The sequence below is a fragment of the Pararge aegeria genome, chromosome 3 (genome assembly GCF_905163445.1).
Source record: "Pararge aegeria chromosome 3, ilParAegt1.1, whole genome shotgun sequence".
Lineage (NCBI taxonomy): Eukaryota > Metazoa > Arthropoda > Insecta > Lepidoptera > Nymphalidae > Pararge > Pararge aegeria.
In genome coordinates, this window is record NC_053182.1 from 13,354,572 (window position 1) to 13,374,034 (window position 19,463).

Below are 19,463 nucleotides of genomic sequence, written 5' to 3' on the forward strand. Positions count from 1 at the left end.
TCGTAACGACAATTGATTTGTTTACCAGTTGACTGAAATAGCTGCGAAAGCAATCCGAAAATTTAAACGAATCCCAACTCTGGCACAATTAGAATTGAACGTCAATTTATGCAGCAATTATTTAAAGCAGGCTGGCGTTCGTTCCAGGTCAGATGAAGTGATTTTTTAAAACTAATGCAAACGAAATCATGCTCTCTGTTCGTGCGATGTTAAGGGCTTCTACTTTTGAAGCAAAATACTAGGTTAGCTTTAATCACTTGCGTGTATCTATGGAAAGAGATATCTTAAACGCAATAAACGTAATGTAAGTTTAAAAAATATTATTTGCATCTGGTTCAAAATTCAAATTATACGGGAAGATATTATCGCTCATGATTTAGTATTTGGCTAAGACGCTTTATTGTTTGGCTACGTATAATTGTTTGCCCACGCGAGCCCGTGACGATGAATAGCGGGTAGAGAGCGAGCCATCAATCGGCGCGAGGGGCCAGGCACGCGGTCGGCCGCAAAGTTCGCAACCTGTGAAACAACTCTGGCATAGCGAACAAAGCGCGAGTCGAGATTACTGGCAGCTTTTGAACGTTCCAAATGGCCGGCAACGGAATACCTACTTGGCGGGAAGCCTCTAAAAATGCGGAAAAGGAATAAATAAAGCCTGACCTATCGATTTGCAAGCTGCACTTAAGCTCAGTTTTTCGTTTGTGATAAGAAAGCTGGAATCGTTTTTTATTTGGCAACAGGGAATCGGAATTTAACCGGTTTTATTTTTCGAAACCTTTCAACCCTTGTTGTCAATACAATGTACACAATAACATTATTGAACAATACTTAAACAGGTAAGTATATTATATTATATATTTATAAGTATACAGTGTAACCTTAATGTAATTGACCCAAATATAACGGCTTTCTCGATTTAACTAATTCTCCATAAGAATTGATGTAAAGTATACCTTTATATTGTGATTTATTATTTGCGAACAACCGCTTTAAATTAATTTTCAACTACTTATCAAAAATTGTGTCGTCGGTAAAATGGAAAGTACGAGTGTAGAGATGTACGTGTCCACACCTAATCATTTATTAAAAAAAAATAGCTGGAGCACCCGATGCTTGAAGCCGTTCTTTTTTGAGGATACAACTAAACAGAACGAGAATAGACCGGGCTCGTCTCCCGCCTATAAGGGAAATATCAGCCGCACTAAGATTATTTATATGAAGCTTTTCATATTGAAAGAGGCTCAGTGGAAACTCGTGGTAACTTAGCAGATGCAGAATATGGATTTTGGCTGGTCAGTAGGTAGTCTGCGAAATCGATATAAGAATAATTCAATAGTGTTCGAAGAAGATTATTTTTAAAAATATTCTACAACACGATGAAAAGGAATGCGTGGGCGGACCGGTACAATAATTTATTTTTGTTATGTGGAACTGCACTGTCGCTTTGCTCTGCCCACATGCATGTTAGTCGCTTTTACCTAGAAATTCGAGCATACGTGTCATTTCCCGAAATTGCATTACAGTGATCTATTATTGAGAGAAGTGTTAATTTATTAAGATGTTTTTTTAAGTATAAGTTAACTTCTATTAATCACTAACAACCCTTTACCAAATTGATTCGTAAGTGTGGCTCAAGGATATTTTCAAGAATGACAAAGTATTTTTTCTTATAAACTAGGATTATTAATTTTTTGTAAAGGATTATCTGCAGAGATATTCCTTCTTAAGACAAACAGTTTTTGATTGATAATAGACATAGAAGTAAAGAAAAAAGTGTGTGTGTGTAACCTTTACGCGCGATTAAACTAAAACTTTTATTATTATTTATTGATGAAAGAGTAATATGTTCCTGGGACATCCGCCATTTCATTAATATTCACTATTTAATTTTATTTTCTATTTAAAATTATCATTATCACATTTTATAAATATTTTCATTTGTTAAATAGAATAATTTAGAGTAGAAAATTAAAGGTTTCATCAGCACATGTTAATATAACCTTTTCATTGAATATTATGGAATAAACAAGTATATAAATTAGATATTTTCAAAAAACTGCAATTTAAAATACTTTTGTTAAAACTGTTGAATTTTTATTCACTTTGCTATTCTCAATTGATCCGTTTGAAAATATTGGATATTATGATATTTGCCACTAGCTGGCGTATAAGTCAAGAAGCGTGAAGTATATGACATATACTTACGACCAATCAAAATATTATTTTTAAATAGCGGAAACTAGACAGACGTCTGACATAAGCGTTACTTCCGTCAGAAAAAAATCTGAGTTACTCTTTAGTCGCGCCTAAAGGACTTTTACTTCAAAAAATCATACTTAGTGATTTTATTGGGTAAAAAAAAAATATTAACCAAACAATACCGACTACTTGGTAAGTATATACATTAATAAGAAAGTAGGTACTTTCAAAGAGACACCGAGTTTAATTCTTTACTAAGAATAATCAAATGTTAAATATCAGCAAACTAAACCGAAAAACCTATGTAATAACTACCTAGGCGACATTTGGTATTGTAAACGAGGAAACCGACGAACAAAACAAGTGTTACCTACCGGCCGATGATGTCAGTCTGGCTGACTTAACAAGTAGTCGGTATAAGTCGTGTCACGTAAAAAGTCCACTGTCAATTGCATTCAGCGAATTTAACAAGACATTATGTAAATAACTTATGTGAAAGTCCAAATAAAAAAGATAATTTCACGTGGAATAAATAGAGACAGAACCTAGTTCATATATATATTGAACATTAAGATGTATAATATTCTTAATTTAATTACCGATAATAAATTCCATAGTCTTGTTAGGTATAATTGGAAATTGCTTTAAAGCAGATCAGAACATTTTTTTAAATTCACAACTGACATTTTGACTGTCGAAGCGTAGATAAGAGGTCATTTGTCCCAGAGTCTTTCTCAAAAACGGGTTTATTGAAACATTTGTGAATTTTGTATAGGATAGTGATATCCATTAGTTATAATGCGCAGCGAAATGCTAGAGCTTTATCAATAAAACCAAACTCATACCAATATTATTGTTCAAATTTTCTATGGTACATCGTCTAAGGTCAGACAGTACAGCGTTCTTTTTTAGTTGACGCCTGTTATACCTACCGCGTCAAATCCGTGATACAATCGCCGCTCAGCGTTTTTGGTCAATTTATGTAATTGCACTTATCTAACAATTTATTGCGTGGAGCGACGCAACAAAAAACTATCATCAGCCATATATTTGAAACTAGCTATTGCTCGTGTTTTTCGCGTGTATAAAAAATAATGCCTGCGTCACTCTCTGGCTTTTTAATTAAAAATAAAATTACAACTTGCAGAAAATCACTTGTATCGGTTGCTTCGGTGCTGCGTGAAAGAAGGACGTGAACAGCAAGATAAAGCAAAGTTTTGCATTTGCATTATCATGAATATGTCGAGCGGTAGCGATTTTATATGCATGGACAATTATTCGTATTAACAATAGAAAAGCAATACAAAATTTGATTTCTCAGCCATTTTCAAGTTACTTCCAAAAGCAGAAAGGAGCAATTAATTGGAAAAGCATTCCAGCCAGTGAGATGCGGATTCAAATCCCGGCGGTTATGTAAATTTGATGAACAAGTCTAGTTGGAAAGGAGGTAGGGTGTATTGATAATAATAAAATACTTTTGCACCATAACGTTTTCATAAAATCACTACTTTCATAGAAATAACTCTACAGTATTGTCATAAAAGACACGCAGTTACCACCATACTTAACCATACTTATACTTACTTACATACTTTTAGGTTCAAATGCGGTCATGGATTATAAGAACACAAGAGAAAAAGCCAATTGGCCTAGAAAATATATTAAAATATAAATTCATATACACGTTTATACGAATACACATACACGTGTTTTTGTGATTTCAAGTCATTAGTATTTGGGGTTGTCAGTTTTATTCTATCATTGAATTTCTCATCATTTCTCTTATTCGAGTGTTAGTGATAATATTTTAATTATAATAGTTGGTGTTCTTGTCGGTGCCACCTTGGCAATAAATAGCCTTGTCCATTGTATGAAAAAAAATTAGAAAGTTTTAGTCCAATCTTTTTAGTGACGGGCGTGAAGGACGGAACTCATGTCAAAAAAATTGATATTTTTATTAACACTTAATTGATTACATCTTGAAAATTGTAAAGAAAAAAGTATGACTTAAAATTCAATGAAAAAAATTAATTAAAAACAAATTTTATTTTAGCTTTGAGTTCTAATAATTGATCAATGAAGTTTAGTAGACAACTACAACAATTATTTGTTTAGAGAGGTCACAATTATTAACAACGTTGAAAGTATTTAAGCACTTGAAGAACTGCTTAGATAGAGTGACATTTTAATTTAAAAATATCTATTAAACAAACTCAACCTTGCATAGAAACAGATGAAAAGCAAGACTCATCAAAATCACTGGATTTTGGTCCGTTGGAATTCTAGGTATTTGTTTTAGACTCTTGTCATAATGACAAAGCATAAATGACAGACTGGTTGATCTAGTGACCAGCATTTTTTTTTTACTGCTGGACATAGGCCCATCACCCGGCACCATTGCGGGTTAGTGAGCTGTAACGTTTATAATAATGTGAGTAGTAATGGCCGGGACCGACGGAAAACGTTTTACCTCAGACATGGGGTTCTCTGAATTCCCAAGTCCGGATCGGTACTAAGAATTTGTGTACCCCAGTTATCTTAAAACCCCAAAAAGGTACCTTACAATTCTTGGTCCAAGCCTGGAATCGAACCCAGGAGCTCGAGACCCGTAGTTAAAAATAAAAAACAATAGACTTTTTTTATAGCTTCCATAATATTTAGTATTCACTTTGTTATAGGCACATTGCGCCCGTAGCAACGTCTGCGTTTCAGTTTTAATGTCTCTCACGGGATACTCCCCGGATGGTTTATGGGCCAACGCTATCTGTTACAGTATTATTATATAGTTTCAAACACAATTAATGTCAGTAAACCATTAATATATCTTGCTGCTATTGATGAAATCTCAATAGAACATTACTCCGTCATAATAAACAATCGCGGTGGCAGCCTAGTGGTTAGACCTCCGGACTCTCTGGGGACTGAGTTTGATCCCCGGCACGCACCTCTAACTTACCGAGTTATGTACGTTTCAAATTGAATATCAGTTACTTTGATTGTAAAGGAAACATTTGTGAGGAAACCTGCATGCATGCATGTTCTCTAACATTCTCAAAAAGGTGTGGGTTCTACCAATCCGCACTGACAACTTTTATCCCCCTCTATTCACTCTGGAGGGTTGTTTAAAAAATGCTTTTGAGGTATTTTATGTAAAACTTTGCAGATTTGTATACTTACTGCTACTACTACGTAACTTGAAAACTTAGTATAATCTTTCTAACGCAATTTTATCCCTTAGATCCAAAAAAATGTGTCATCCTTTATTTGACTTAGTCCATTTTATTTATTTGTCAAGTGAGTATCTCAATGATAAACAAATTAATGCTTGCACATGTTACACTGTATGACGTCAAAGACTCAACTTTCTTTGTTCAGTTGGGCCTATAAACAGCGTTTTTGAGCTCCGTTTCTGTGAGTTTTCCCATGGCAGCTCATGTTTTTTTCTGCGTATATAGAATGTAGATTTCAAGGTGGTAAAGTTTTAACATTATTCGTATGCTATTAATAGATCATTGAATACCGGGCGAACTTTGACCTACAGCGTTAAAGCTATCACAAATGGGCGTTGGAAAATGTGTGGGCGATTGGACATTCTCATATGCTTTGCCCGCAATCTGTGTTAAACGCGTGGTCAATGATTCATGGCCATTTTAATGTCAGGTGACGCCACTTACCGCCGCCTTATATGTGGAGCCATTCCGAAATCCGGTTTGTTTCGCGGAGTTTGGGGACTCGAGCGTGGGTTAAGCTTAAGTGAATAAGGCAATAAGCTCGTTTTAATCAACACAACACGTAGCCTAATCAAATATGACCCCCCTCGTCATATCGCGTAATTGAAGGCTTAATCACGGGAGACGTTTTCGCGGAGCGGCGGAACCCGGGCGGGGAGGTCTGTGTTTGATCAGCTCTCGATTGCTTTAGGTACATGTGGTGACAATTTGCACAAAGATGGCGGCCTTAATCGCGACAGTATCGAATTCAATCTAGTTGCAGTTCACCGACCTGCTTACTGAGAAATTCATTACGTACCTACCTAACTGCATTTACTTTGTAACTTGTTCTTAAATCTGGATAAAATTATACGTAGAATACAAATTTAAAAAATTTAACGCGAAACGGCTTCGTTCGCATGTTCTACAGATCAGATTGAGATTCTAGGTTCGATTCACGGGTCGAATCGAACATTATAAGTATTTTCTTTCGAGAAACAAGTACCTCCGGATAGGCAGGACACTGGCCACCTTAGCTAACCGTCCCTATATGAGTCTCCCTACTGTCTGAGGGGGGGTCAAGCTGTCCTGATGCCCTCCTCCTTAACGTAGTAGCCCTGGCAATCAGTTGGGGTTGTTGGTAGACGTCTGGGAAGTATACAACGGGTTCCCCGGACGTCCAATAAAGCCAACGAGAGGAACATGCCGTGGTGGTTTTTAGTTCGGGTAAACGAGTCCCACATAACCTCTGTCCTGCCCAAAAGGACAGAGGTAGCCTAATAAACAAGTACCAAGCATGCTCAAGGTGAATGTCGAAGTGTGTTTATTGGTTTGTTCCTCTTTCACGCCGTGATCACTGATTGTGCTAAATAACTAAAATGGTTGTGATTAGGTGAAAGGATACAAACTTTCATAATTATAGACTTTCTAAATATAGAATACTACTATATGTGTAAGCGGTGAAAGCAATTAAAAAATCATTTGCTTTAACGGTGAAGAAAAACGTCGTGAGGAAATCTGAATGCCTGTGAGTTTTCCATAAGGCGCGTAAAACCGACCGCATTGGGCCAGCGTGTTAGAGTACGGCTCAAACCCTTCTCAATGTGGAAGGAAACCTGTGCTCTGTAGTGAGCCGGTAATGGGTCGATATGATGATGATATGTTACTGTACTACCATATTATTGTACCTACTACATAGTTTTTTTTATAGGAAATATTTCCTCTCCAGCTTTAATTTTATAACGTACTCGTATGCAACCTATGCATATTTAAGGATTCCGGCTAAAATTCCAAGCAAGCAACTGGGATCGCGGCAAGAGCAAAGATAAGCATCAGGAGCACGCGGCGTCGGCACCGCCATTGTCGGTCTCGCGATATCACGCTGCACAAAACCCGCACAATGCATCGCACCGCCTATTGTTTAGCGTCTAGGGCTAAACATGACCGGTTTAAACGTGAGTTTCACGTATGGTGGGCATCTAGATCGAGACGTTATCTCGACTACCAAAGTCATCATCATCATCAACCGGCTCACTAAAGGGCAGCTTTCCTTTAGAAACTAGCAAACAAGTCCCAAAAGTGAGTAGGATTTCGTACTGGCTAAGCATTTGATTAACCGAGTGTCTACTTTAACTCTATGCAAAATAATTGAATACCTGCTACATGGTTGCCAACCGATCGCGAGATTCACGACTGCCCATTATGCATTTTAATAGTCACATGTTTACACGGTCTGAATTCACTAAGATCTCCATGTAGGAAATGTTACGATACTGATATACCCAAGCACTGTAAAAACTTCTACACAGCTAAAGCGCTTTTATAGAGCTAGTTTTACGCGCTTTAACTAATATAGATCTCATAGAATTTTAACCTTTTATTAAAACTGTTAAAAATATAATATTATAATATTTTATATTATTAAAAAAAAAAAAAAAACTTATTGTGATTATTTACTGCGAGTGTATAAAAAGATATATGAAAACCTAAACGATGAAAGGTATATATGATTTGAACACTCGCTGGTGTCGATTTTATTCCTTGGTGGAAACAACACCTACACGTTCATCAAAAAGACGTTAGAAAGAAAATTACCTAATAAATAGTTTTTCAAAGTTTAAGTTCGTTATCAGAACGTTTGTGCAGCAGTTCGAGTTTAAACCATAAGATAGAAATGTGCAAGAAAGAGGTTTTATCAATAGCATAAAACAGTCCACTGCTGCATTTGGTAGAAGTCTTTGGGCTTCTCCCAACTTAAGGGTTGACAATCTCAGTTCATCTCAGTAAATGGTAGTAATAAATAACATCGCCGTTCTAGCGCCAAAGTAACCGTAGCTTGTGTTATGGGTACTAAGATAGCTGATAAATATTTTTATGAATATAATACACATAAATACTTATACAGATAAACACCCAGAAAATTAAAAACATTCATGTTCATCACAGAAACATTGTCCCAGTTGTGGGAAAAAAAAACCACGGCCCACGGCCTTGGACGCAGAAAGCAGGGTCGCTGCCCACCACTGCGCCAACCACTGCGTCAAGTAAAGGCACAGAGGACCCGTGGGTAGCGTTTTTATCTTAATAGTGACAACTGTATTCTTATATGCCATCACCACTCGACACACATAGAGGTTCAGTAAATCTCTAAAACATAGAGGTATACTATGACTTCGCAGTGTTACAATAATCAAAAACGACTATAATTGCAAGCGTGGAAATCTCTCACAGAATATATATTCTGTCGTACTAATACTGCAGAGGCAACAAGGGGATAGCAGCACCGCTTCAAGGTAGAATTACACACACAACGAGTTACTGAAATGGCGTCCTGACAACTGACAACCAGAGACGACAGCCGTGGAAATCTTTGCCGAGTGAGCGGTCCCTGTTCCGATTTCAGTGCGTTTTATCTCTTGATCGCGTTATTCATCCAAGCATCAAAGGAAAATATCTAGGGAAACAACGCGTATCGAAACATATACTACCTGCTTATATATGGCCAATTTAAGTGTTTCCTTTGTTTATTTTGACAAGCAAATAAAACTGAAGTTGTTATCTGTGATTTTTCTTACTAAGCTTATATCTTTCATCAATAATGTACCTAATAGATATTTAGTCCAATACAGAATCGATATAAAGTATCGTTTTAATATTTTAATAATGGTACTTATATACCTAATATTTTATTACTATAAATAGTATATTCAGTTACTTTCATTGCTTTTTCGGCTTTTTAAACAACAACACATTGCCAAATTTCAATAGCAACTAACGTAAGTTGGTAAACATATTTTAATGTCAGTCAATCTATTTCGCCGTTTGTCATGACCGGTTGAATTCAAAATACCTGGCGAGTAATTTGATTTATGTAATACGTGTGTAGTAATATCCACTCGGAGCTACTCAGGAAATTCCTGATGTTATTGAAGATTTAAAACTGTGTAACGTCAAATAGAATTAAAATTATTAATAGCATTAAACTTGCCAAAATTCTACGCATTATCACGTCATTTAATGTAGCTGATAACACCGTATCACGTAATTCCCAAACAAACCGGCCGATAAACTCAAACTGTAGCGTATTTCATTTGTGTAAAAATAATCATCATTTAATGTTTCATTGGCTTTGACCGACATTAAAGTCATTGTTGTTTCACGTAACCATACATTGAACATACATACAAGCAAAGCGACTTAGCCACCCTAGTGCAAGTCAACGAGTAAGTAATGATTATTTTTTAGATTGGTTCTTGTAATTGTAGAATCAATAACAATATTAAGTTATCAGATTTGTATTTAAAATATTTAAAGTGTGTATAGTGCCGTTTGCCGTATACAGTTGTCTCGTCCAACCGTCCTCGTTCTGCGAGTGTCGTACGAGGCGACTAAGGGAATAGCGGAGTTCGGGAGCAGCGTCCTCTGTGCGACTACTACCATCTACTGCGGTCAGTGGCGTGCATAGAAGGTATGCACAGGGTATGCAGAACAGGCATAAGAGCGTAAGAGTTATAAAAATCATACCCTCAAGTATTTATAACTCATACTGGAGATTTTATTCAGTTTTATATCATCTGCATACCCTCTATGCACGCCACTGACTGCGATCACCAACCCGTCTGCCAAGCGTGGTGATTATCGTTAAACCTTCCCGTTGGGAGAGGTCTTTAGCTCATCAGTGGACTGTTATAGGCTTTATATATATCGATCGATCGATTGGTGTATAATTGTAGGAATATTATGCGCATTATTTCCCCGTGCATCAATAATAATTGGATCATTAGACATAAATGTTTCTCTTTACAAGCCTATTCAATACTAAATATTCAGAGTATCGTTTATATACTAAATAGTAATACCCATTACTGGGCACCTGTCTCTTCCCACAATGAGAAGGGTTTAGGCCACCAGGCCTAGTGCAGATTGGTGGACAATATATCTAATAAATAAATAGTACTTTGTATTCTAAAGTTTTGGGTGATTTCAAAGTGTTATTAGTCTCAACTCTCGAATATGGATTAGTATGACTATAATAAGTCAAGACGCAGTCGAGTCATCGTCCTGTTCATTATGTTAGCACGATGCCAATTCCCATACAATGGTAGACAACGGCCACGATGGGGCGGGTGACGTCAGTCCAGGCTAGCCTTGGAATCGAGGTCGGTGCTCGAAATGGCGGCGGTGAAAATGTTGTCTCAAGCGTCTAATTCAGGCGAATAACAACAATTGAAATGCGTTCGAGGGACTTTTTATGTTTGACCGTCTACGTTCAGTTATTTACTGTTTGAACTCGGTGATTCCGTACGGTTACCCATTACGTATATTCATCATTTATACAATATAATCCAAGAAAAGATATGTCGTAGTATTCGTGGCTTTCAAATGCATCGTTACTGTTCATTGGGTACGATGGAGAACCTACGCTGTAAAAGATAGAGAGATCAAAATCTTACCTTGATACTGTCGTAGCAAGCGGTGACCCTTCCATTCTGTACTTCAACGGTGGCCGGGGGGTGTGCAAACTTGCACTCGGTGTCGGGTCGAGAGCACTTATTCCTTTGGAACTCGCGGCACACTTCGAGTTGGAGCCAACGTGAGTCTTTGCCGTTCAGGAGGCTATTCATGTTCACCATGGTTGCCATCGTTGTCACTGTGTTCGGGGTTGGGAAGAGCGCGCACTATTACGCTGAGCGAGTGCGGCGCATATGCAGAAGGGAGCGAGCGCGCCGGCGCGCCCGAGCTGGCACTTCTCACTGCCGGATGAGCTTCTGATGCTGCGACCACTCGGCGCCCGCGCACCTGTCACTACACACACTACTCCACACGCGTAGGAACACGAACACCGCTGCGTTATGCGCGCGGCTCGACGATTATTAATTACTATGTATTAAAATTATGTTAGAATTAAAGACACCGACGTTGCAAGCTTATTTAGGCAAGTATTAAATTATTATTATCACACGCGTTCGTATCGATGTTGACGGCTGATTTTAGTAGAGGGCGATAGGTGCTTGGTGCGCGAGCATTGCGGAGGCGGCGGCCGGTGCGGTTCTGGGCGGGCGTCGGTAGGGCGCGAAAAAAGCGAGTTAGCGGCTCGGCGGTCAGCGAGCAAGCCGGTGCGGTGCGGGGCTCAACTCTGCGAACAACAAAACACACTGGTTACTCTCCGGGTAGTGCGCCCGGAGCCAAGCTAAAGCGGCTACCGGGTTAGAAAGCGAGCGCAGGAATTGTCACTAGCCCCGCGCTGGCATTCCTGCAAAGAGCAGCAGAGGACAATCCCATCGGTTTTTTTTCATTAATCAAAGTTTTACCCATAAGCAGCGATTTTACCGACTTTTAGTTATGCAACGTGTAACGGAATTACGAAATACTATTGAAGGGTGCATTAGTATATATCGTAAGGAATCATCCTGTAAAAATATTAAATCATAAGTATATTTGTTTTTCCTTAAGTAATTCAAAACATTCTCTGTGTATACTTATGACAACACTATTGAAGATAAAAGACCGACACGTGCATAGTTCCTACGCTACGCGACGCGTACCTAATAAAGTGACAGGAGTAACTTGATTTTACTTTTGCATGTGTTTGTATCTTTTTTATTTGAGTGAAAACTATGGCAATGGTTTACTCAAAAACTATTATAGATAAGTCTGTAAGTCTCTCTAAGTGTTTTCACAGATAAGTCTCAGAAACAGTTAATAATGTACTTCTAAAGCCTCTGAAGAATTATTGCGGTTTTAATTTACACGTTGTATATTTGAATGTAGAGTGCAATTTATACATTTTACTTTGCTAACATAAAATGGTTGCCTCATTGAAATTGAAGGAGTGAAGGAAACGGTTACGATAATTATCATATCGGCTGTCAACTCTAAAGTCAGCATTAACGAACATAAAAGCAATTAGTAACAAAAGTATTGCATATCCTACGTATCAGTCTGAACATCTATAGACTCCAGACAAAATAAAATATAAAATAAAAAACATTTAGTCACATGAATTAGCACACAATATAGAGCATGTAAAACCATATCTGTCCAGTAGTTACAAACTTTAGGTAGGTAGGTGAATTTCCGTCAATAATTTTGGTGAGCAAATTACAAGGTTAGCTGCTTTACAATCATTAGTTCAGCTGTGAAACACACAGAAATAGGTATGCAATAAACCACGATTACAAAAGAAACGTCATCTTGTTATTGTTGCGTCATTTATAAATGACGTCATTGTTGTGGTTTGACTTTCAGTCTAGTCTACAAACAAGAGTGGTTCTAGTGTTCTCTTTTAGGACGGGCGTCGGCAGGTGGGAAGTATACACACGAGTTTGCTGTGTGAATTTAGGGTTGCGTTTCCGCTGAAGCAAAAATAGAACAACCAATAAGAGAATTGGGAAATAACGTGATAAAGTAACAACGCCATCTCTCAATTATCTGATTGGTGTAACCCTGCATGTCTCCAAAGCGCTGTGTTCACCCTCAGACAGGTGTTCAGCACCAATAATAACACTAGCCGGACGCGTTTATACTAGTCCGCTGGCTATCAGTGTCGTTATTACTTGCAGCCAAAAATTAATAGCCGCATAAAATATAAACGTTCCACTAAAAACAGAGGCTGTGGCTTTTGTGAGTGTAGCGTTATGAAACGCTACACGCGGGATGAGTCCAGGCCAACGAGTGTAGAGGTGGAAAAAATCTTTGTGTGGGCGCCGTGAGTAGGAACGTGACTGTCTGGGGCCGGTAACAGGGAAAAACTTGTGAAACCAAATCCTATCGTAATGTGCTATTTAAAGCATAACCCAGTTGAAAATAGCCCGGTGTGCGGCAACGCTGCGTCGCGCTCTTCATCAGGCATAATATTCAAATTTTATTTTTGACACCGCTGCATTGTGGCATTTTTCACATAGGTATACCGGGCATGCTTCCGACTTACGAAAATCGTGTTTAATTGTAACTAATATCGTTAAACCCATTACGCGTAACTAACATTTCATAAGTTAAACTAACTGTTGCCCGCTTTCTTCGTTCGCGTTTACTAATTTTTTTTCAGATATCCGGTGGGAGCCGTCTGTTTTACTGGAATAAGTAGCCAATGTAACTCTCCGTCCTTTCAACTAACTCTAGGCGAAAAGTTGATTGTTTGCTTAGTTAGGGTGTAAAGGAAGGACAAACAAAAACACTTTCACATAAATTTTAATATTATTTTGAAAACTATCGGTTCGTTAAAAATATTGCTGATTCGTTTTTAAACTCATTTACTTTCTGGTTGTCCTGTAAAGTGTATTTACGCGATGTTTACCAATGCTACTCGTAGTTGAGGGATATATTTCTATCGGCGACGACACGTGACACTATAGTTTGCACACGAGACAAAAGTCATTTGTTCTAAATATGTTAATTAATATGATCCAAGAGCACAGGTGTCACCGTAAATTCTAGAAAAAGGTCAACGAATATCCTTTAATATTAATTATATCGATCGGGACCGTCAAATTGACGTTATCTCCAAGGCAAAGAACGAAAGATAATATATTGTATGAATAATTACGTAGTATCAAATTCAAACTTTAATCCAATAATTTTTTATACACCTATTTAGAGGGGTTTCATAACATGCTATACCAAAGTAACTAACAAACTTAATCTACAATCTGAAAAGCTGAAGAATTTTAACTTAACTCACACACTCGGGGAGTATCGGTCCGATTAGAAAAAAATAGAAACCTACTTCTGCGTTACACACCTTCAGTGATGAAAGTAAAGTCTTTAACGTGTTTCTAGACAAAAGATCAATACCAGTTTTAAATTTGCACAGAGCGATTGGCAGAATGATGAATCATATTTTCATTTGTATACAAACTTCCTAATTCTGATGATACTGGTTTTATAAATTATTCATTTGACAAATAATTTTCACCAGACATATTTTCACTTCATGAAATATTATTCGACAATCAATTGATTTATTATTCACGTTAATTAGAAAAACAACGCATGCCATAAACACGCTTGATAAAATGTATTTTTGGTTACCGTATTTACCATAATATGCAAAACGAAGCGTGGCCGCCATTTTGTATTTTAAAATGTCAAATGATTCTTCGCATAAATTATAGTTTAACATTCTGCACATTTGCAAACTTAAACATTTGCGAATCGAGTATTAGTCTAATGATCTTTTATAAAATGCTATTATGTTTGCAGAATAAAATGTTTGGTTCCTAGTTTTTTTTTTTTTTTTAAAACGAACATTTGCCAATTTAGGCCGCTTTAATCTAACAAATCAATTAATAAACCGGATTAACTAAATAGTAACCCTGCGCTTAATATTAATATTATTTATTAAGCCAAAGCAGCGTCGTGTTAGTTCTGTTCTTTACTGCTTCTGATATTTAAATTAAATTTCACAAGTTTATAAGAGGTCCTGTCCGTAGATTATTGGGCATTCAGTCTTAAACTTCATGCATTCTTGGCAGTTTTTTTCCACGAAGGAACAAATACGGAGATTTGTTTAGTTTTATAGCTTATGTGTGTTTGTTTAATAAATTACTCAATCGATTTCATATACTAATTTCTTAATTTTTTCGTTACATAAATTTATCACTTTTGATAGTATATTTTACGGCTATAGAATACTGGTGTAGTTGCATTCAAAATTATTAATTTTAATTATGTTGAAATGGTCCTTAATGTGCTACAACAGTTGATTCCTGTAAAAATGTAAAAATCTACGTATCCCCTTCGTACTTCGGCAGCGATTCATTTTAGATAGTGTGTAAGAAAAATTTAAAGTGTAGTGTATTGATTTTATTTTAGAACGTGTAAATTAAAACCGAAATAACACTTCAGAGGTTTTAGAGGTACATTATTTAATGTCTCTAAGACTTGTCCGTGGACCCGAAACGCTAATAGTTTTTGAGTAAACCATTGACAATCAAGCGACTCCTGATACTTTATCAGGTACGCGTCGCGCAGCGTATACTTTGCACGTGTCGTTCTTTTATCTTTAACAGGGTTGCCTTAAGTAAACACAGAACGTTTTGAATTAGTTTGTATAGAAAAATAAATATGCTTCTTTCGATTTAATATTTTTACAGGGTGATTGCTTATGAAATATAGTTATGTACCCTTCATCAGTATTTCGTGATTCCGTTACAAGTTGTATATGGCAAACCATCAAATAAGTTTCCAAAATATTATGTAAGAGTAAGATAAGCCACGGATGAATGCTAGTTTTAAACATAAGAAGAACTAACTATTACAACTTCTACTGTTTGTTGTTGGCGCATCTTGCAACTATAGACAGACTGCAAAACTTTTAGCTGATGTCAAGAATTGCAAGTTTTGTGGTGATTAATGTGCATCTTACGATCCTTCACAGAGAGCGTAAGGAAAAGTTAACTAATAACGTCGACTTATTGTCTCTTCTTCTGAGATATCTCTAAGTTTAATTGAAGAAACACAAACCGTCGAAAGGCTGAGAATATTTCTTACAATTCTATCTTCTGAACAGACGGAATTTGGCATTTTCATAATGTTCGTAGAGTTAACTGTACTCAGTTTTTCACCGATTTCAATATCAAAAAAGTAGATTAATTAAGCCTTCTTATAGAACTCATTACCAACTTCCCTCAAAACTAATCTTGTCTAAAGAACCTTTAAGCAGTTAAAGTTAACAAGAAATAAAACTGAAGAAATAGATCTAAATAACATTAAATTTAAATTTCTTAAAGCAAGGAAGCCATATAGAGCATGAGAAGGTGAAGATTTTAGCTTTATTGCGTATAGATAGCTTTAAACTCACGTATGCCTTATTCAGCATCTCTATACGTTGGCATTTAAAAGGAAGGAAACGAATCGGATCGGAAATGTAATCCTTCCGAGCTCACATAACTAAACGTACTCAAAGCAAATGGACATCGTTTTATTTCGAGTATTAAACAAGCAACTGAGAGTTGCGGCGTCAAAGGATCGGCGTCTGATTCCTTTCACGGGAGTGGCGCCGCTAGCTGGTTTCCTAGATGCTCGACACACACGGGGAAGACATTCAATAACCCAGTGAAAAGATTACCAAGAGCAATCAGACGGAAGCGAATCTAAATAAGAATCTCGTGAAAGCGGTCGGGCGCGTGGGTGGAGTGAAGGGGGAGAAAAAACAGTTGGGTCCCGGCCTTTGTGATCCGCGATTCGATCAAGTTGCAATCGAAAAATTTTTCAAGACCGTTTAATGGGTTTGCGAATAGTGCGGTTAAGCGGCAGCGATAGCGAAGTTTACCCAGCCGCACCTTTACATGCATGGTCTTGACCGGGACTCGAACCTGGGTCTCCCACCGTTCAGGAGGGCGCTCTCACCGCTGAGCTATCAAGACAATTGACAAGACAACATGCAAAGACTGCGCCAAGGCTAATAATGGTAACAATTACATATGAGTTCAGTATGTTCTTTGTTTTTATGAACGGTTACTAAACAGATTTCAAAAGACCGTCTAAGTCATGAATGCACAGTATTACCACATTTAACCGCACCTTTCGCTTACTGATATTGCCCACACACGATTGAACTTTATAACGTGACATTAGTATCGACTGTGATTTTATTATTAAGGCGACGCCGAGTTGCCTTTAAAAACAGTAGGTAGTATTTCTGACACTACACAGACGGGTACAGGTTAGTCATCTTTGCCTGATCATCATCTATACTTTATAAACCTTTAATAGTCTGCTTTTTTAAAAACGACATTGTTTTAATTATAATCATGAAAAGATAGTCTCTACGCTTAGGATTAAGCACGAGTATGTAGGTATATATAAGGATTTACTAACTTATTATTTGGATTTTAGCTCGCATCTATTAAGATATATCACAGAAATTAGTTTTTTGGGTCACAAACCTTAATGTATTTTAGTCAATCCTTATCATATTTTATTATATTTGATTGTGTAGTTAGCCCCCTTAATCGTAACGTAACCAGTAGTATCAGCTATCCCACGCCCATATAGAAACTGTTAGGTGCGTACTTCGCATATTATAGAGTCACAATATGAGAACACATTTTTTGCATTCGAACTCAGTGTAATGATGAATAATTTTGAAACGGTTTGTCGTGGTTAAATAAACCCATTAATTAGATAGTTTTACATCAAAATATTATAATGCAAGTTTTTTCACATTTGCCTTTTTTATAGTAAGTTAATAATATGTTTGCTCATTTATTTACTTGCCTACCGCAATAATAAAAATTTATGCTAGGAAAAGTTTATTTGTAGAATAATTATTACTATATTTTAAGAGAATTAAGTTATAACTAAACATAATTGATTAATTTTAATGGGACCTATTCACGAGATACACCAGCTAATAAAAAAAAATATCCCACGCATTGATGCCTAGCCTTCTAGTTTCCCCCTGTGGGGCACAAAGGCTTTCTCTTTTATAGAAGAAAGGACTTTAGAGGTTAGGCTCTCCATGCTACTCCAAAGTTCTAACGATTATAATTGCTTCATATTAGAGATTAGAGCTGGGACAGGGAGCTTTACTATCTCTACGAGGCCCACGTACTGAAAACCCAATTCTTGTATTTTTCAGTTAAACATGCTAACCACTTACTGGACCAACGAAGTTTTTCGATAAGATCTGTATCAAAAACCTACTTACAATCAATTATATTATTGAGTCAGAAAACGAGAGTAAGGTTATTGATACCACTACATACAATCTACATATAGCGCGTTAAAAACTGCTACTGTACAATCACTTCTTTTGTTCGTACAGCTTTTATCGAAGGCCACTTCAGATTAAACCGACATTATAAATAAATTTTCTATTTTTAACCACGTCATTGTATCTAAGTTGGTCGGTAGTAGAAACTTGATTGATGAATTTGCGATTTCTGGATTATTTTCTAAAACGGTAAATATAATCTATGAATTTTTAAATTGGGTTTATTACTCCAAAAAATGATAAATTTTACTTTTTTTGACACAGTTTTAGCGCTCCGCTTGTAATGTCAAATATCTGACAAAAATATAATAGGCACTTATTTTAATTTTAAAGATTTCCGGTTTTCTGTTAATAATTATTCTGATAACCAGCACGGAGTTAATAAGCAGACAATGTGAGATGGTGATGACGAAAAAAAAAACACCCGGCTAAGTTTGTTGTGGTCTTCTTCTTAGACCTGGACGTTTGGAACCCACGTAGCTTTAGTTTTAAGTTTACGAATATGGTTATCGCTATCATCTCACTACTGTGTATTCTCATGGCGTAATGTACGCATCAAATGTCTTACCTATAGGTATACTTGAATAAAGATATTTTTGACTTTGACCCGCATAACTCAACGAGCAAGTTAAACTCATGGTTTTTATCACTAACATATGATAATAATCGTTTAAGCATTTTAGTGTGTTTATGCTCTAAACACTTATCTTGTATGAAAGAAGAGGACTAGTAGCCTCAAATAGGAAGTTTATATGCTGATGATGAAGAAACGCGGCCCACACGTATTGCCCATCCTTTCTTATTTGCCTACAAAAAGCATTGGCATAATTGTGGCGATATTTTAGCCATAGAACAATAATTCAAATATTCAACATGACTTGGTATTTGGTGCCTATTATAAAATACGTAATAAGGAAGTGGTTATTTCTAAAGTTCCATTTACTTCGTAAAGCGTAACATAATGGATGTATTTAAATAGTTTCTTTAGACGCTACAAAAACTAAATTGGTTATGGTTTGTCCTCAACGTAATCGAAGTTCAGGCTAATCTTTAGCGGCAAATGTAGGAAGAAAGAAGCAAAGAAACCATTAATAAAACGGGAGAGGCAAGCAATCTCAATGAAAAAGTCTCTGATAGGTATTTTTTATATGATACTACGTTATACCTCTATCTATAACAATAAAAAAATTGGAAAATTAATTTATTTCAAGTACAATAAGCTTCCTTGAAACGTCAAGTCCGTCTGTTTCTAGTGATAATACCAACTGTTCAGAAGGCAGATACTATTTAAGTACCGAGAAGAATCCGGTAAGAAACTTTTGCAACATCGACATTTT

At 36.7% G+C, this 19,463-nt stretch overlaps 1 protein-coding gene across 12 annotated transcripts in view; it reads right to left on the reverse strand.

Moving 5' to 3' along the window:
• Positions 1-19,463, reverse strand: part of LOC120637070 (protein muscleblind) — a 378,716-nt gene that overhangs the window by 82,729 nt on the left and 276,524 nt on the right. For all 12 annotated transcript variants that reach the window (XR_005659419.1, XM_039908683.1, XM_039908680.1 and 9 more), the window contains one exon: positions 10,862-11,544. Coding sequence is in view for 11 of the 12 variants with exons in the window: in XM_039908683.1 (XP_039764617.1) it covers positions 10,862-11,050 (189 nt within the window). In the remaining variant the exon portion in view is untranslated. The remainder of the gene's footprint in view (positions 1-10,861; positions 11,545-19,463) is intronic.